Genomic DNA, 20,585 nt, shown 5'->3' with positions numbered 1-20,585 from the left:
TGAAGGAACACTCGTCACGGCAAGACATTTAAAGCTATCCGTATAGTTTTCTTGTGTGTTTCTGCTTTGTCTGTATGTACGTGTAACTGAAACTAGTACATCCCCATTAGCAAAGCTATTTTATACAATGGATAGATTCTCTTTAAGGTTCTCCAGAACCTCCTTATGGTTTAAATAAGCCACAAACACAATGACTGCCTGTCTTCCTTTGGCCTGAATACTTGGAGTGTGTGTTTAGTTAGCTGTTTATGAAGTCTTCTGTTACCCAAGCCTGTTGACTGATCCATCATTCTCTGACTAGGTGTCTGTTCTCTCTTCCTTTTTGCTGATCACAGAGGCGCAGCCCGGTAAGAACCCTCAACATTTTTACCTTAAACATGTACAAAGATAATTGTTGCCTAGGCAAGGTGGTCAGGTTGGCTTCTTATTAAATTTATGATAACCCAGCATGAATGAGGCAGGTTTAGTGGCTGAAAGGCTGTGGTCCTTCATGTGTCAAGAGCATGTTTTAGGATCATCAGAGCACTTTCCCATAACAAACTAAACTAATACATAGGTACCCCAACTCCTAGTGCTAAATGTGAAAAACGTGGTGCGTGTGTGTGTATGTGTGTGTGTTGTACGTGTGTGTGTGCGCATGTGCGCAAGGTCTGGAGATTGTCCAGAAATCACCATAGAATTTTATAGCAAGGTGATAATAAAGCATAAGAGAACTGTAAAGAAGGTAAGGAAAGAATTTGTAAGCCACCTTATTTTTAAGACTGAATTTAAGTCCCTGGACCATAATTCAAATTGGTCAGTATACTGATGTACAGTCATACATAATCATAATTCCTATCTTGGAAGGAAGAGACATGCTTTCAAGTCAATCTCTCAAGACTGTCACACATATATTTCATTACTGAAGGGAAATCAGTATTACTTTGCACCGTTCAGAGTAAATCTGTCATTTTCCTCAGGTTGAAAGTGTGATAAATTTGAGGCAACAAGAAGAGACTTTGCTATGTTAGAAATGACCCCTACCTGCCCAGTCAGTCCCTTGAGAGAGAAAATGGAGCTGAATCAATGCTCTCAGAAATTAGGCCTATGCCAATTTGATCGATCAGTTACTATTTGAGGCAATACTTTGCGCCAGCGGACAAGCTATGGTTCTCTGTTCAAGCCACATAGTTGATGGTCAAAGATAACACCTGTAGGGACCATGTGGCTGATTCCAATCCAGCCGTTGGGTACCAGCTCAGATTACGACGTTACTCCTTTGTTTAAAAAAAGAAAAAGAGTGAATCAACTAATTCAAAATGCAGGAAGTCTATTCACAGTCTACCTATAAAGACAGTCCTGGAAAAAGGAGGAAAATGTGGTCACTTGGGGAGGAGAAGGTTTTAGAATTCAATACGCTTTTTTTCTGAATGTGGTTTGTATGATCAACATCACCTTAACCTTGTTCTAGATACGTCCTGTTTCGACATAAAGGCCATCAAAAATCTGTATGCCAGATCCAGGGACAATGGGACTTTCTTTTCTGTTGCTGATGGCTTCCTGCTGATCGTTCGAACATCTGTTCCTTTCTAAATTGATATGGTTTTATTCTTTCTAATTTCTAAACAACAGTTTTCTTGCACATTTCTGCCATGTCTTGCTTCCTCTTGACTGATGATTATTCATTCGTGAGGAACAGTTAATAAAATATTACAGGGGCTTCTTGTCTAGTGCCTCTCAACAGAATATCTATCAAATGAATTGATTCACCAGGAAATGATGAATACCAATGATTACCAACGAAGCTGTGTATCTTTCTCGGTTTCATAAGTATTACATTTTAAATAGAAGGGTAAAACAGAGACCAAAAGGTCTTCAATACAGCGTCTAGGGTCCCCTAACTCCTAAATTTCAGGTCTCACTATACTAGGTAGGTCCTATTCCCTCAATGTCAACCTCATGGTTAACTACTTGGACCTAAAGCTCCCGCCTGATCTTTTCCTTCAGACTTTATTAATAGATATCTAACTATCTGAGGCTCCCTAACCTAGAAAAACATTTTAACTCCACTTAAACAGTTTGTTCTCATTATTTTGTCTACAGAGTCTTATTTTCTGAAAGCCAACCTGTATCCAAACTCCTGTAATAACCATAGCTGATTTAAATGATCATATGTATTTAAAATTTTATTAATTTAAATGAACATGTTAACTTAATTAAACAAACTGATTTAAAGTGTTTATTAAAATAAACAAAATATTTATTAACTTAAAAATTTTTACTAATAATGTATCAATAATAATCTCTATATAGCATATACATACATACTGTGTTATTAGACAAGAGAAGCCAGAAAATATACTTTGAGAGATTAGGCCAGTCACTAAAAAACACCTAGTGGATCTTTATTCAGACTGAAACTGCTCCTGTATAGTAAGTGAGTTCAAAATGAGACAAAATTCTGATAAATCCTTAAGAAAGAGGGAAAGAAGCTTCTTATAGGTCTGTTACAGGGGTGCTACATCTTGTCTTGAGTTGTTTGTGTTATCATTTGAGAGACGAAAACAGCGATGACCACCAGGTTGAGCCTTCACTTGGTGGTTATAGATGTAAGGAAGTAGAAAAAAATGTGTTTGATTGTCACCCACCAAACTCATAGTCATCCCCTTTTGAAAACTTTCTTATACTTCCACTTCCCCAACCCAAACTCTGTCCCTGTCCTTCTCCTAAGGAGGCCTGTCAAGCCATGTCCCATCTTATGAGACCATGCTTCTTAGTGGTCTGCTTTTCTGGAAGCATCACATGCTAAGAACCTTTCACAGCAGTTTTGAATTAAAACTTTAATCAGTCCTCTTATCAAAAAAGAAAGTTTCCGCTAGGGCCTTACAAATCTGAAAATGACCTTCTCGCATTATTCCTGCCAGGGAAATTGGCATTCCAGTAGGATCACAATGCCTTGAGCTAAAGGAATGACTCCCAATTGATAGATTTGTGCCTCCATGGAAGAAATTGGGGTAGGGAGGGTAGGTGTGGAAGAATGGAATTCTCTGGTTGCCTGAATAGAACAGCCCTCTCAGTGGTAATACCTTCAAGTTTCCCTTCTTTTTAACATTTTCCATGTGTATCTTTAAAAATTGCATTAGTAAACTAATAACTATTTCTAAAAGCAACTTATGGACTCCATCTGATAATAGCAGAGAGTACGCATACAGTCTATAATTTTTAAACATCAAACAAAAGTTAAACTTGGCTTTACTTTCTTTGCTAGATTTCAAGTTTTTTTTTTTAATAGACTATTCAATATTTGCTTTAATTTACAAAATCTACCCAGGTAAGGGTTTTTTTTTTTTCCTGGTTCAGAAGACATTATTTACTCTTCCTTCCTCTCTGTAATCTTTGAATAAAATGAAAGATTGATTTATATGTGTGTGTCTACAATTTCCAACTTGAGTGCAATTCTGAGAAAAAATTCATTTTTCCCCATCTGCATTTCTTTGAGTTCAGTTTAATTGCAATGACAGAAATATACATATTGTACATAACATATATGTGGTCTTAAACCTTATAGTGTCTATTTCTAATTCTAGGGTGCAATTAAAAGGAACTTATCCAGTAAGTATATCTTAGCTACCAGAAATAGAGTATGATTTAAAAGAAGGAACAGTTCCTTGGATCTTGGAGCATATCTACATTTGACTTATACACTCTTGGGCTCAATTTTTAAGGCTTACAAATATCTTACTTTTACAGCAAAGAAATCTTGTATTGAATGACAGAAGGGCTTGGTGGGTTCTGAATGATTAATGTTTAAATCTTGAAAGTGAATATGTTTTTGGATAAACATTGCTATTTTCTTCCTATGTTTGTCAACTCTTGCTGTATCATTTAACTTCAGAAATGAATTTAATCAAGTGTGAGTTTACTGATTGGGGTAGGGAGAGGAGGAGGGCAGAAGGAACTGAAGGTGGATGCAACTTACCCATTCTTATGTTATTTGATATGAAAATCTTAGTAAACCAAAGTAACGTGAAGTAGGTTATAATATGCATGTGGCATGATTTTATTCTGCTGCATATAGCACATTCTAGGAAATTTTAAATGGATGGTTCCTAGTTAAAGGTATAACATTTTCTTGGCATTTCAAGAAAAGAACAGGCAGAGAATGCTGGATCCATGCTCTATATACATATGGCCTGGCTTAGTATTCTCTTATGGTAATTGAGAAGCAGAACTGATCAAGGCAGCAGGCATTCAAAGAATGGTGTGCTGTTCCACTAAGCTCTGAAGGGTACAAATCTTCCATTTGATGGCTTATCATGGGAATTCGTTGGTTAATTAGGTTTTATAAATGCCAAAGAAAATGCTACTACATACGCCTAATATATGGCTGTTGCATTGCCAGGGGAGAAAATTTGTTTTCTGGATTTGTTTTGCAAAGTTTTCACATGAAGTTGCTTATTAATGGGACTTAAATGTCTAAGGGTTTCCAAACATAGCTCATAAGACATAAAAGAAAAAAATGGTAAAAATATGCCTAAGAACTTCCTTTGTCCTGTGTATCAGGTGAAGAAGTAGCAAGACCCAGGCGTTCCACACCAACTCCGGAACTCATAAGGTGAGCATGAAAAACGTTAGTCATGTCCTATGCAAGGCATCATGCACTGTTAACAATGAAACAAATCTCCTTTGGGCTAAAGTCTCCGCATCTAATAACAAAGAGCCTGCCCATATGTGCAGGTCATAGCAATTTCAAATATGTTGTCATTTCTCATAAGTGCAGCCTGAGGGAGACCTTTAGGGAAGTACTCTGTAGTCATCTAAAATAACATCTATCAGAATATGCAGCCCCTCATTAATGAAAGGGTTAAAGGTCCACATGAAGATGTCATTTGGTGTCTAGAATGCTAATCTGAACTATGATTATATTGCCCTACAAAGAGTAGCCTGTTTAGTTGGGTACGATTTTGTGTTACATTCCACCTGCCACACACCAAAGGAACCTTCTATTTTGCTTTTTGTTTTTTGGCAAAGCATTGTATTTTACACTGTATAATCCTTGGGATAAGTAAGTATTGTGCACATAAGCAACGTTTCCCCCAAAGACTCCTATTTATTTCTTTTTTTTTAAATCTCTTTATTGGAGTATAATTGCTTTACACTGTTGTGCCAGTTTCTGCTATACAACAAAGTGAATCAGCTGTATTTATACATATATCCCCATATCCTCTCCTCCCACGACTCCTTCCCACCCTCCCTATCCACCCCTTTAAGTCATCACCAATCATTGAGTTGATCTCCCTGTGTTATGCAGCAGCTTCCCACTAGCTATCTATTTTACATTTGGTGGTGTATATATGTCAATGCTACGCTCTCGCTTTGTCCCAGCTTCTTCTTCGCCACACCCCCGTGTCCTGAAGTAAGCCAAAAATGGAAAAACAAGTACCGTATGCTAACGTATATATATGGAATCTAAAAAAATGGTACTGATGAACCCAGTGGCAGGGCAGGAATAAAGATGCAGATGTAGAGAACAGACTTCAAGACTACTATTTCTATCTAAAGGCTGGATCCTTTTAACTTTCCCTCCTTCTCTAACCCCTCCCATCTCCTCTTCACCACTTATCCCTGCAACACACAGAGAACTCATTAGGATCAATGAGGGGAATCAGGTCTGAGGAAGAAATACAGACAATTATGCAGCTTTTCGTTAACAATCAGTTTAAGTAATAATTAGTAGAAAGGATGACCGTTTAACTTATTACCCTGCTTTCCCCCTTGATTTCTTAATGCTCTTCTCTTTCTGACATGTGCAGTATTAAGGTATTAGGAGGTTATCATTAGTCTACTTGTGCAGGGCAGAGGGGGTGGGGAGGATGGAAGTTAGGAGTTGGTGGATTCAGTTTCTCATTCAAATACAAACTTCCTGGTGGTTGTTTCTTAACTTCTCTGTGCCTGACTTTCACTAATCATAAACCACATTAACTACAACACAGAGATGCAGTGAAGACAGGTATAATGATTTTTGAGATCTTAAGAGAGAAAGGTGCATTGCATTAAACTGTTATCTTTAGTATTATCTCTTCTAGGTATAGAAAATCAGATGCTTTAAAAGAGTTTCTCTCCTTCACCTTATTTCTGTTGGCCCAGCCCCTTGTTCCCCACTGAGAACCAGGAATCTTACCTCCTACCAATCCTTTGTCCATACACATTTCACATCTTCATAAATATCCTTTTAAGCCCTTCGGGAGCTTGAGTACATACATACGTATGTACATGCATGCACACACATACATCAGCCTTATTGTGGAAAATATTTGAAAGCTTTATATCTTTTTTGACATTAATTTTTCCTTTCTCTCTGTTTTTCTGTAATGTGTGTGATTTAGCAAAAAACCTCCAGATGACACCACGGCGCTTGCTCCCCTCTTTGGCCCACCGTTAGAATCAGCTTTTGATGAACAGAAGACAGAAAGTAAGAAAAACTCTGTATATCTATAGATTTGTTTTTGCTTTCAGCAAAGTGTAACTTACATAGAGTAAATGTGTTTTGAAGCATGTTTTGAATGTACCACCAGATCTTCATGTGAAAGAATAGTTCTGGTCTAGGTGTACTATCAGCATGGGAATTTAGTTTGCAGACCTCTAGAATTTCAGAATTTGAAATTTCACTTCCAGATGTAGCTAAGAGCTAACAAGTTCACTCTTCAAAAGAGGTCAGTAAGAATTACTGCAAATCTCTACAACTCACTGGATGTGGAGTAAGTGTTCTATCAGCCAAACAGTCATCATTATGGAGCCAGACCTTCAAATTCCCCATCATAGTCATTGTCATTGTAATCTAGCCTCTCTGACCACATTTTATCTCTTGTCCACCTCACCAGTGGAGGTGTCAATTGGATTGCTCACACAACAGACACTGTTTGGAGGTTCAATACCCAGAAATGACCTTCAATCATTTAGCAACTTAGAAATAAAATGTTATGGGAGAAATATCATTTTGGCTATTATTGTTGGGTTTACTTATTAAATACTTATTCCTAGAATTAAACATTTTAACTTTTAAATATTAAGCATTTTTGAATGGCTGTGAGTAATATATATCTTACTGACATAAAAGAAACTCTTTATGAAAGGGATCTAAACTATTCCTAAAATGTATTTATGTCCAATGCATGAGTCTCCAGCAGCTGTGTTTGATAATATGGAATGTTTTTATAAAAATCATTTGACTTAAGACCACTATGGTTATGTACAATAAAATGTGATTTTTCTAGGGCCCATTAGTGAAGCAAATTAGATTTAAGTGTTAAGGACAACAGGACTTGAAAGCATAATGAGTAGGGTAAGATACAGCCGCAAAGAAACTCCAAAGTACAGTGAATTCAATGAGATAGAATTTTATTTCTGTTTCATGTTAACAGTCTCAAATTAACCATGTGGGAGTGGTTGGGTGGCTCTGCCATCCTTAGCATGTGGCCTTCAGCTCTGGGTGCAAGGGGGCTGCTCCAGCTCTCCTCATCAGAAGAAAGGAGGACAGGGAAGGAGCCATGGAACGCACTGCCAATTCTTGCAAGAGCAAAACCGGGAAGAGACACACATCACTTCCAACCAGAGCCCATCAGAAAGAATTTAGTGCCATATGACCAGCTTAACTGTAACTGTAGAAGAAATGGAGACTGGATCCTGGGAGACAGCTAGCAGCCAGCCACAACTGAATATTTTTCAATCATGTAGTTAGGAAACTGTATAAGGAACACCCCTAAATACCCCTTCAGTGATTTAAACGTCTACAACTTAGAATTCATAAATGAAGGTGGCCCTGCCGTGAGGTTCTTGGCTGTCATATTAACTCATCTGTGATCAGTCTCACTTTTAATGACATAAAAGACACGTGTCGTGACTGAAAGTGGGGTTTGATGTGTTGTATTTGAATCTACCTATTAAAAAATTCCATAACGTTATATAAACCTGATACACAAAATAGAAAACTGTTCTTAAAAATCAAGGTGGTGTCTCACATTGAATCCATGAAAAACCAAATGCTGCGTCACATCTTTGGAGAATGTGTGCTTTCACGTTAGGACAAAACTGAGCTAAGACCATCACTGACGTTTGTGATGAAGAGGAGATACATACCTGAATTTGCCAATAAGCCTGGCTTTTCTCATTTTCTACACCTACTTTTCTTATCTACTCATTCTTACTTTTTTATTGATTTTTCTATCACTAGTTTACAAGGCCTGAGAGGAATGTATGTGTTTTTGGAGATAGGTATGTGTGCCTGGGATCAGACCTTAGCTCCTCTACTTTCACCATGTATGTTGTTGAACAAGTTGTTTAATCACTGTATTCTTTGGTTTCCTCAATATCAACCACATGGCAGTGTGGTGAAGACTAAAATATATCATAATAGCTGTTAGCCTTGTGATATGTGTTTTATATGTACTTTATGTACATTATATTTATATACATTACCTCCTTTAATCCTTTTAATAACTCTTTGAGATTGCTCTTGTCATCTCTACACTGAAGGAAGGGAAGCTTAGAGGTTACATGAATTGCCCAAGGTCCTACAGTAAGTGTGGAGGTTGGATTCAAATCCACATCCAACTAACTCCCCAGCCTGTGTTTTACAACATAATGAATTACAAGCAGTACTTACCTAGACCCTGGCCCATGACAGGTGCTGAGAAGAGCTAGTTTATTACATTGTTACCATAGCAACAAAAATCAGAAGGAAGAAACAAAAAAAAAAATAGAAGAAACATTAGATTCAGTGTCCTTAGGCCTAATACCTAATTGCCCTGATTTACTTTAGATGTCTAAGCACTTGTTTATTTTTCTGGTTCTCTTAATATATTCACCACTTTTTGAATAATTTAATTTCTCTTTATGATGTTGTGAAAGGCTTGTTTAAAGATGCCATAAAATCCTTTTAAAGGTGGGAACCACTGTACAGAATCCAGGCATTTTCATTTTTGAAGCATATTCATAGCAAACTTTAAATAAACCAACTTAAAACAAATGTCCATGGGAGTAATGCCTGGATTTTCAAGTGGGTGCCAGAAACGAGCCAGTGCACGTATTGACTTTTAAAAAGTCCTCAAGTGACCAACCAGGGAAAGAATGCAGACACTCTGTTTTGCAAGTTTTTATTTAGCTATATGGGCACACACAGACACCCCCTGTGCACAGGCACACACACGCGTGCGTGCACACACACACACACCCTGCTCCTATTTCCATTCTCTGCTTGAAAAGAATGAGGAACAACACATCTCTAAATTAATTTGCCAGGACTGAGGCAAGATGGAAATAATTTTGTGAAGCTCAACTTTAAATTGAAATTTTAAGTTCCAAAATCAGGACGTCTCTTTTTTGAACTCACCCTGGGAAATTTTCTTTTTATGTTTCCAGTTCTTTTAGATCAGCCTGAGATATGGGGTTCAGGCCAACCAATTAATCCAAGCACGGAGTCGCCAAAGTTAACAAGGCCTTTTCCCACTGGAAGTAAGTTATGTGTCTGCTCTGTCTGGAAAAATAAGTGACTCATTTTACTGTCTGTCTGCATAGTGAAATTAGGCAATGCTTAGGTAGTCTACGTAAGCAACATTTGGACTGTTTAATATTAAGAAGAGATATTATTCTAATAGGCTTTAGAGTTAAAGAGGCCTAGGACAGTTGGTTGAGACAGGAATAATATAATAAATAAAGTAAAATAAGTAACTTTGAATCATAGCTTCTTCTGACATACCAGAGGCTCATTCATTCATTCATTCATTCAACAGGTTTATGTAGGCACAATAAGCAAGTGAACTAAAGACTCTGCTATGCTCCAGGCATGGGCTAGCACACAACACAGAGCTACCCAACTCAGATAAGGTCTCTGCTAGTCCCATAGAACAACTGAGGCTGCAGAAAATAGAGAGGACACATTGAGAGGAAAGAGTGATAATTGGAGAACAAGAGAAATGATGCCATATGGTAGAGAGAAGATGAGACAGGAGATCAGGGCAAATGTGTCTCAAAGCAGAGCCATCAGCCCCGCTTATTCCAGAATACCACCAACCCCTATTCCAGGTGGCTGAGGAAAGCGGTCCTGAAGAATAAAGCAACTCGTCAAATCTACCAAACATAGCAATGAGAGGAAAAGATACATTTAAAGAAAGAATAAGAAAAAAAAATATCCTGTTGAAATTCTTAACTTTGCCCACAAAGTGACAAGCCAAGTTCAGAAGGATGAGTCTCTGGGTTGGGGCTGTAATACAATACTTTTTCTATCTCAGGGATTTTTTTAGCTATAATTTTCACCAAAGAAACCTATTCATTCTTCCTTAACCCAAATCATTTTGCTTCAGACTTTGAAAAATATACCCAAATTTAAGATATATAACTTTGAGAAATCTTTCCAGACTCAACCCAAGCCCTGATATTCCTAACTCTGTCAAAAAACCCCTCAGCCAAGCCCCTACCCAAGCTGTTCTCCTTTCCTTGACCATGATCTTCATTCATTCAGTTGTAAATTCCTTGAGGGCAGAGGCCCCTTGTAGGCAACCCTATGTCTTTCATTCCTAGTACAGGACAAGGGACTTAGTTGGCACTTGAGTCTCATTGAACAAAGGAATGAATGAAATGATATTGTTGTTATTGTCTTTCTTTTGACAGATTCTTATGATAAAATGAAAGAATGTGAATGAATCCTGCTTCAGTCTCTTAGCTTTGAACTTAAAAAAAATACAGACCATTAATGGCTATTCCTTTTCCAAAGGCAAGAATATGAATGAAAGCGCAAATCCTGCTCATCTAGGGAAGTGTGTAACTTAGGGAGAAACTGATCAGTAATGCTTGGCTTCTTATCTCTTGGCAGCACCTCCACCACTGCCTCCAAAAAACGTACCAGCCACCCCACCCCGAACAGGTTCCCCCTTAACAATTGGACCAGGTAAGCTTTATTTTTTCTGTTCTCTGATGATGTGGCAATCAGTATTCGCCCCGGACCTCAACATGCCCTTGATGTGTTGGAAGCTATAGGCTAGACTAAACTTGAAAATGTTTGCATTTAGTTTTACTTCCATTACAATTTACTATGTAGACTTCCTTTCAAGTGTCACTTCCAGGTTTCACAAAGAGGCTCACTTTCCCAACTCATGTTTTCTCTGCATAATTCTGTTGAACGAAGGCCACGTTTACTTGTGAGGTGAAAGAAAAAAAATCTCAATATCAAAAGTCATTGTTTAAGTGACATCTCATTTCATTGGATCTCATTTTGATGATTTACAAATTAAAAGTCTCAAGGCATAATTTATATTTTTCCAAGAACTGATAAGTTTTTTTCTAGAATTAAAACCATGTAATCCACAATGATAATAAAATGGTTCCCGGGATATGCAGCATACAGGTAAGGTTGGGTGGTGGGGGGTTTTTCCCAGTAGTCGTTAAAGGGTTTATTATCTCATGGCAAAAGATGTGTAAGGATGATGAAATATAGCAAGGAACTGCCACATGCCTTTAGACAGATCATTTCTAAGGCACATCTTTACTGCCTATTAAAGTCAATACTATATATTCCTACAATTTATAATCTCCCTAGTCTTACTGGACTAGCAAGTCAAAAGCAGTAATAGCTGTTTTATGTGCCTGGGTCCTTAGATTGCAGTTCTTCATCACCTTTGGGATTCTATTGCAGCTTGATCCTAGCTATTTATGCAGCCTTGTGAGTTTGATAGCTACAGAGTGGGGTATTTATCAACCAGAGCAAACGCAAGACATAGTCACTGATGAAATTTATATTAACTCAAACCCAACAGAGTCATCCAGTGTCACAGGTAAAGTTGTTTGCAAGTTCAAATCATTTTGGTCCCTTGTATGCCCATGAATATGTTAGAGATAAATAAATCTACCAGCAACAAAATTGTAAATATTGTGGGCCATGCAAACTGCTACGCTATGTATCTGTGGCCTTGGAACCTTGAAGGTTAACCCTTTTCAAACGTGAAATATGGAAATACTAAGCCGGCTCTTATAGCTAAAAGGTTATTTAAAGGTAAAGTGGCTTCTGCTCATGTTTTGCTGTTAATTAGGTAACAGTTTCTAATTTGAATAACCTCAGTTTAAGAAAAGGTACACTTCCTCACATTTCAACTGCTATCAAGTACTTCCTGCCAAGGTGTAGAAGATAGTTTTAATTTTTTCTCTTATTACTGATAAGAATTAAAAAGAATAGCTAATGCTAATATATAAGCAAAATAGACTTTTTTGTTTCATGACTCCAGATAGATATATATCAGTTATGTCTTTGATGTTAACAGGTTAGACTTGATGAGAAAAGAAATTATAAAGACATTTTTATAATTTTCTTCCCTATTAAACCAGTATATATGTAACAGTTCTAATAAGTAGTGAATGTTTTCTCAATATCCGATGTGTGTGGTGTGTGGGATGTGTATATGTATGTTTATAAATAATCGTGTGCGCATATCTCTTTAAATAATCTTTGTGCTGTGTTTCTAGTGTGTTCAAGGTGGAGGATATACAACTAATTATGATGCAATAATTTTTTTTTAACTAACAGATAGTATCATTAGTTTCACCAAACATTTTCATTTAATATGCCAGGGTAGACAATCTTTATCAAATATGAGGATGATTTCTATCTATTAGTTCTTTTTCTGTTATGTCCTATGTATTTCAGTAGGTCAGAGTTTCCAAAGGGACCTCCCTTTTGGAATTTGCATTTCTAGAGCCTGTATGCTTCTGTGAACCTAACACTGCTTTCTCAGAAGGACCACACTTTGCATGCTCGTGTCAGCCCTGGAGGGCAGTCACATGCTCAAGTGCTTTCAATGATGGTAGAAGTAGCCAACTCGGGTCACCCCACATGAGGGTAAATAATAGCAAAGTAAGGTGATGCTCACATTGTAGGCACAGGGAACTCTCCCCTCCTCTTCAACTCCAATCAAGATATTTTTCCATCATGAAATATACCCACCTAGGCACCTTGCAAGACAATCTATTTGCCAGGCTTTGCCTCACCCCTCCCACTTCCTATACAAATAATTTTAACAAAGTCAATTAAATTTTAAAATCAACTACTTTAACTACAGGAAATGACCAGTCAGCCACAGAGGTCAAAATTGAAAAACTACCATCAATCAATGACCTGGACAGCATTTTTGGCCCAGTGTTGTCCCCCAAGTCCGTTGCTGTTAATGCTGAAGAAAAGTGGGTCCATTTTTCTGACACATCCCCGGAACGTGTTACTCCAGAGTTGACTCCAAGGGAACAGGGGGTGTCCCCACCAGCTGCCTCAGACAACCCAGCTGACTCCCCACCTCCAGGCCCCCCGGGCCCTTCTGGCCCTCCAGGCCCCCCAGGGCCTCCGGGTCCTCCTCGCAATGTACCATCGCCACTCAATTTAGAAGAAGTCCAGAAGAAAGTCGCTGAACAGACCTTCATTAAAGACGATTACTTAGAAACAATCTCATCTCCTAAAGATTTTGGGTTGGGACAGAGAGCAACTCCGCCTCCCCCACCACCACCCACCTACAGGACTGTGGTTTCGTCCCCCGGACCTGGCTCAGGCAGTGGTACGGGGACCACCAGTGGTACGTCTTACTGTTTGAGTGTGCTTCGTGTGCCCGGGAATGGCCGTGGCTGCTGCAGTGTGAGCACCACCCTCCTCCTGCCTGGCCGTTGGCTTTGGAGCTTCAGCCATCCCTCCTTTGGTGTGGGTGTCCTGTGCCCTGTGGCATGTCCTCGTCCATCGAATGCTCACGGTCATAGTGCAAGTCTGTGGATGTGTCCTGCCCTGCACTCCCAGCCCTTAGGAGTGCCCTGCCTTCCACCCTGCAGCTAAGGTGTATATTCTTTAAAGAAAGCTGTGATGTCATTGTTTAGAATTCAGGAAAAGTTCTAGAAAGACAGGTTTCACAGCAAACGAGTTTCATGTTAAATGTCTGATTTCCTCGTCAGATGCCACTGCGAGAGTCCTCGTTTGTTTGCTTGTTTGTTCGTTTTTTCTGCTTTATTGAGATATAACTGACAAAATTGTAAGATACTTAAAGTGTACAATTTGATGATTTGATATGCACATACATTGTGACAGATTCCTCCCACCAAATTAGTTAACACAGTCCATCACCTCATATATTTACCTTTTTTTTTTTTTTTGGTGAGAAATTTAAGTTCTACTTTCTTAAGCAAATTTCAGTCATTCACTACAGTGTTATCAACTATAGTCACCAGGGTGTACATTAAATCCTCAGACATTATTCAGCTTATAAGCTTATAAATCTATGTTTGTATTTTTTTTCAAGGGTTTTAATTTTTGTAAGTCGATGCATTTTCTTTTTTTTTTCTGTTTCTTTCTCCTTATTGTTGGAGAACTATGTTAACTCCTCTAACTACTTCAGAGAAAAAGAAGTAGGATTTGAAAAGGAGAGTTTTAGAGGACAACAAAAAAAGAGGTTGCCTTATTGAATCCCCAGCCAAATCAAGCTGCCACTGAAACAAACTGCTCTCTGATATTATCATTTGACACGCTCATCAGCCTATGAGGTCAATTCTATGTATGGTGACCCGTGATGGAGCAGTTTATCAGAAATGTACATTTCGGGATTCTAAATGCAAACGTTGACATTGAATCTGATTTTTGGTTTCCCTTATTTGCAGCTTCATTTTGTGCTCTCTAATTAGGAAAGGATGGGAATGGCCAAGCACACCCAAGAAAGATCAAGATTTTTCTAACACATCTTCTTCCGTGTCATTCATTCCACTGATGCTCATGTCTCTCTGACAAGATTATCCAGTCCCTTTCCACCTGTTCCTATGGATTTGGTTTAGGTTCCTTCCCTGGGGTGTCAAGGACTATTTGTTTTTTATTTGCTTTGAAAGAGGTGACCAAGTTTAAGTTATTTAGATCTAGTAAGAGACAGAAGGAAAAAGCATTTGTCTCTATTCTAATAGTCATCATTGCTTCCGCTTTCAATGAAGTATCTTTCAGTACTCGCTCTGGTTTGCAAATTGCTCTGTGCTTTAAAGTGAAAGTGTCCAAGCCCATCAAGGAGAGGACTGAAGAGTCACCTGTACTGCACACAAAGTCAGTGATTTATATCATTAGGTATTCCCCTCCTCCACCAAGAAGGGAAAACAATTCAATACTCAAATTTAAGTTTGGGAAACTGTGTTAGAACAAAATTGGCACATTTCTTTACCACAGGACCTCTGAGAGCCTTTATTTTCCCAATAAGAACAACAGCTATAGTTTCTTGTCCTGGCTTCATGCCAAGAACTTTATACACATCATTTCATCCTTACAACAACCCCATGAGGTGAATTATTTCCCCCATTTTACAGATGGGAAAACTGAGGCTCATGGGTGTTTAGTAATTTGCCCAAGTTTACACAGCTACAGGCGGTAGACTTGGGATTCATTCTCAGGTCTCTCTGATCTCAAGCCTGTATTCCCAACCACTATGCCCTCTAGGCACTCTTGTAAGGTTTAGTTACAAAATATCCCAAACTTATTCAAGACTGGCACCCACCTATACTGCACAGTGTCATCAAGATCAGCAAAAGTCTTCTCTCCAGACGTACTCCTCTGTGCTCCTTTCTATAATTCTGGAGGGTTAGGGCCCCACTTCCATCCTCTATTGCTGTTTTGGTCTTTGGAGGATATGTCAGTCTCCTCATGTAATGGTAAGGATAATAAAGGGCCCCTAGGTAAAGCCTTCAGTTCAGGCCTCAACCCAAAAGAAGCTGGTTGTCCTCTGTCAAAGAGGGGCATGTTTCCATTGTCTTGCATGGGACTCTCTTTCCTGGGCCAGACTCTGAGTCTTCCTAAAGAACTTTTCAAGGAAAAATGCCCTCTCTCCCCTGGCCGGTGTACTATGCTCTCCTCAAAGTAAACACCCTTTAGTTGGGGGAGGGGATGACAGGTCAGCTTTGTTACTCACCTAGCTCCTCCAACGCCTTCCACAAGGCTCTGGGAGATGCTTGTTTGATTGCATTGACCACTGAGCTAATGAGTGACGAGAGAAGCTCTAGCTTTCTTTCTAGAATCCTTGGGAGTTTTGTTGCTTTAATGTTTGCTTTCCATATTCTTATTTTAAATTACTTTAAAAATGTTACCAGTAAAGACTATTGATTCTTAATAATTGAGCTGGAAAAAACTGTACTTTGCTAGTATTAAAGGATTGAATTTCTAAGTAGAAGACTGAACTGGGCCAATGAAGCTCATAAATAAATAAAAGTGTGCACCATTATCTCCTTAATTAAGTCCCAGTTTATTTGCTCGTTAATCTTTTATTGATGAAATATACACAGACTGGCAGAAATGTAAATTTAGGATTAAAACAGTAGGATATGGTCTCATGTTTTAAAGATTAGCAGTGCTTATTGCTACTTGTTTCTTATAACTTAACCTGATGGGAATAACTTTTTTTGTATATCTCAAACTATATTAAAGTAGATACCATTATGCCTACTTTAAAAATTTCGTTCACAACAAGATAACTGCCACTGACCAAGTTTAGACAGTACTCAAGCCTCTTGAATCAGAAGAGTTACCTGCTATTGAAAAAGTTGGAAGTTAAGAATTTGCTCCAAGGATTTAATTTCCTTATAGCAAAAGTTTAAAATACATAGTTTGACCAGAACATTGCTTTACTGGAATGCAGACGCTGATTCTGGTAAAGGCTATCTCTTCTGCTGTGTGGGCTGTGTGCCCAGGGGCTGGGATCGAGAAAGTGTTTTCTTGGCCTGCAGCAAGTTTGGAGGCCAGGGAAAGAGAGGTGTTAGTAAAGATACAATGTTCAGTGCAATATTTCCCCACTGGGAAAAGTAAAAAGATATTAAAATATGTTAAACACAAACAGACACACACACAGAGAGACACACACACACGCACACATCCATTAACAAGTAAATTTGAGCTACCTGGGGTTGAGTTAAACGAATGTATTTCCTAACTACATGTCCAATATGGAAGCCACTAGGCACATGTGGCTATTTTAATCTTAATGGTAATTAATTAAAATTAAAAATCAGTTATTTAGATGCAGTAGACACAATTTAGTGCTCAGTGGTCACATGAGGCTAATGGCTATCTTATTGGACACCAGAACATTTCCATCATTGCAGAAAGCTCTGTTGGACAGTATTGTTTTAGGGCTTTTAATGTGCTGGTCACCAAAGAAGAAACATAGCGTGAAACAATTCCCACATATGTTTAATACGTGCTTCAAAGAAATGGTGTAATTGTGTCCTAAGAAACACAAGTTGGGAAAGACTGATTCTTTACTTATTTAAAAGTGCATATATTTTAATTCATTTGACTCTCCCCCACAATATTGTGATGTATTAGCCTCATTTTACAGGTAAGGAAATAGAAGCTGAAAGATAGGACTTGCCATAGTTACAGAGCAGTAAACAGCAAAGCCAGGATGTGTCTGACCTCAGATCTGTTAGATTCGATTCACTACTTCTCCCCACCCCCCCCCAGCCCCCACCCCCCACCCCCACACACAAGCACACACAAAAAGAGAGATGAAAATTGAGGTCATCCTTACAGGGTTCTCATCCCAAAGCTATGATGGAACTCCAAATTGAGAGCAGCAGGTGGATTGAGAGCATGTCAATTGTTGCCAACTTTTTTTAACTCATAAAACTCAAATAATGGACATGTGATTTTTAAAGTTAAACAACGTTGCCAATTATTTTCCAGCATTGTCCTTGGGAATAAACATTGCTTGAAGGGAAAATGAAAGTATAATTGAAGTTGGAAGAATGAGGATAGAGATGTACAAATAATAACCCTCTATATTCTTATAATACAAAATAGTTGTGTAATCTCACAAAATTGTGTGAAACCTTAGTTCAGTTGTGAAATACACCTTAGACCCTGAGTACCCCCTGCTGAACATGTGGGTTCTGTCAGGCAGGATTTTGCTTCTTAAACACTCCCTTGTGTCTTCTAACTGCAGGACGCATCAGTGAAATCAATTCAGTAAAGAAAAAATGAGTTAAACAGGGTGCCCCAAAAGGAAAAGGAAATCAGTTAACTAGCCACTTGTTTCCTTGCTGTTAGTTGTATCTGTGTCAAAAAATATAATCTATTATCATCAACACCAACTGTCTTCAATTTGTGTAGTATTTTGTAGTCTAGTAAATACTTTAATAAGCATTTTCCATTCCAATTATTACAACTACCTTGAGAGGTAGAAACGTCATTTTTTAAAGCAGGAAGCTGAGGTTCAGAGACGTCAAGATCCCACAGCTGATAAGAGGGGAGCGGGGCCAGAATTCAGATCATCCTACTTTTCATCATTCTTTTCAATGTTCCACACTGCCTTGATGACAACCCCTTACTACCTTTCCAAGAATTACTGAAACTGCATTTTAAAATTTCCCTTCTGGAACTTGTAGGAAAAGGGTAAGCAGCTGACCTTTTCCTGAGATTGACTCAGAAGACCGTTTCTTGAAAATAAACCCATGGATAGACATTTTGACCCTCTCCTATAGCATGGTTTTCCCGCAAAATAGAACCCCCAAAAGCTCCATAAAACTTGCAGACAGAAACTTTGCTGTATAAAGGTTTATTTCCCATCTCTTTGCTGTCACTTCTGTTTTCTGAAAATATCCTGGGTGTTAAAAAAAACTTTTTAGTGGGACCTGTCAAAATGTACCCTATTCTTTTATTCAAGAGAAGATTAGCCAAAGGCTAAGAATATTTCTATTGAGAGAAAAGTGTGCAGTCTGCCCACGCAAAAAGAAGACCAGGCTTTGTGCAAAATGTGGGGCTAAGGTCCACCTAAAGCTACAAGACGCTGCATTTAAAAGCTCAGACTCTGTAGTTAAATAGACCATTTGAGCTATGTGACCTTGAGCAAGTTACTGAATATCTCTGAGCTTTACTTTCCGCTAAGATAGTAGAAGTACCTTCCTCCGAAACTTATTGTGGGGATAGAATACGATAATGCATGTAAAATGTCTAGCACAGCTCCTGGCCGAATAGAATAAGTGAGAATACAGTAAAAAGTTGGTAGTGGTGGAGAGGAGGTATTGGTAGGGATGAGTGGTAATAATTAGTAGGGTTTTGCACTAATAAAATTACACTTGGAATAAACAACACAGAGATATACAACACACTCAAGATTTCAGATTGTTTAAACAGAGGAGCAAGATTTTTCATCCCCACGGACTCTCCTAAGGTGGGAGCAGATGCCGAGACGATGGGGTTTGCTGCTCAACTTCAAAGCTCCTTGAGAATGTGAAAATCTGGAGACAGAGGTGCTAGTCTAGGATTCTCCAGAGAACAGAGTTTTGTGGTGTGTTGGAGGAGGGGCGGGGTGGGGCAGGAATTTTCCTGCGGCAGAATTTCTTAGAATTTTCTTGGAGTGATTTGATACTTGTGCTTCTAATCAAAGTGAAAAAAACCTCAGGAGTAGTAGGAACTTCCCTGACTGAACAAGAACTGTTTGGCATACTGATTTGACTTCCTTAAAGTTGTTAGCCAAGTAGTTTACCGGTGTATCCCAGACATATGACTGAAGATAGGCCGACCCCTGAGTCTAGAGATCCCTCTGGTGTGCTCATCAGCGTGCATGCCAGCCTCTGTGTGTCCTCTGTGCTTCACATGCTTGTCATTGACAGCCAGAAAAGTAAATCCAAGAGGCTCTTTTCACAAAAATCATCACAAAAATCATCACAAGCAACCTCTATATCGACAGGTTTCTAAGCAGCCTCCTTTAAAAAATAAAATCCTCCAAATTCAATGTGTTTTTGTTAAGATTCTACACACAAAGTATGCACGCACCATCTAATTTACTTTCTTTATATTTTGTTCTTTGCTTACCGTCAAGTGTTTGCTTACATTCAAGAAGTTAGCACTCATATCTTAAAGCACAGTAAGAAGGGTAATTCTCTTCTACACGTTTCATATATATATATAAATATTTATTTACATATATTACACATATATATGTATATATACATATAATGTGAAAACTCTTTTTTTTCAAATTCTAACCTCTATTTTCATCTTGGACATAAATAAATTCGGAATATGAAAAAAATCAAGAGAATTTATCATAAGTTTGGTGTGTACCATGGTCAAAATGAAAGCTACCCAACCACCCAGCCAAAAGAGTCTTAAGAATATATTTTCTGTCACGAAGAGTAATAAAAGGATTTACCTTTCACTGGGTGTCACATGACAACAAAAGGCAACGAGCTTCAGCTTCTGCCATCGACCATAGTTCAACCAAGTGATTTTTTTTCTTTATTGAAAAAAAAAAAGCCAAACCCCATGTGCTACAGTGTTAACTGTACTAACTGCTGAGGTGAAAAAAATGTCTGTGATTGGCCCAGTACTACAGGAATGGGGAAGATGGAATCAAGTAATAACAGCACTTTGGCCACCTATGTCTCTAGCCATTTTTAATACCAGCTTGTTTTGCAGGTGCATCATCCCCTGCTCGGCCAGCCACCCCTTTGGTTCCTTGCAGCAGCACAACCCCACCTCCACCTCCTCCCCGGCCTCCATCTCGGCCAAAGCTACCTCCAGGGAAGCCTGGAGTCGGAGATGTGGTATGTTCCCTTCTGCCCTG

General features: G+C 38.6%; 1 protein-coding gene across 1 annotated transcript in view; it reads left to right on the top strand.

Annotated features, from left to right (window-relative positions):
* SGIP1 (SH3GL interacting endocytic adaptor 1) overlaps positions 1-20,585 on the top strand; it is a 212,021-nt gene that overhangs the window by 130,156 nt on the left and 61,280 nt on the right. Inside the window, exons 8-15 of the mRNA XM_057717165.1 lie at positions 336-347; positions 3,567-3,591; positions 4,543-4,594; positions 6,366-6,451; positions 9,397-9,489; positions 10,847-10,921; positions 13,083-13,583; positions 20,438-20,565. Coding sequence (XP_057573148.1) covers positions 336-347; positions 3,567-3,591; positions 4,543-4,594; positions 6,366-6,451; positions 9,397-9,489; positions 10,847-10,921; positions 13,083-13,583; positions 20,438-20,565 — 972 coding nt within the window. The remainder of the gene's footprint in view (positions 1-335; positions 348-3,566; positions 3,592-4,542; positions 4,595-6,365; positions 6,452-9,396; positions 9,490-10,846; positions 10,922-13,082; positions 13,584-20,437; positions 20,566-20,585) is intronic.

The sequence above is a fragment of the Hippopotamus amphibius genome, chromosome 1 (genome assembly GCF_030028045.1).
Source record: "Hippopotamus amphibius kiboko isolate mHipAmp2 chromosome 1, mHipAmp2.hap2, whole genome shotgun sequence".
Taxonomy (NCBI): domain Eukaryota; kingdom Metazoa; phylum Chordata; class Mammalia; order Artiodactyla; family Hippopotamidae; genus Hippopotamus; species Hippopotamus amphibius.
Note: the sequence above shows the minus strand (reverse complement) of the source record. Positions and strands in the feature narration are given on the sequence as shown.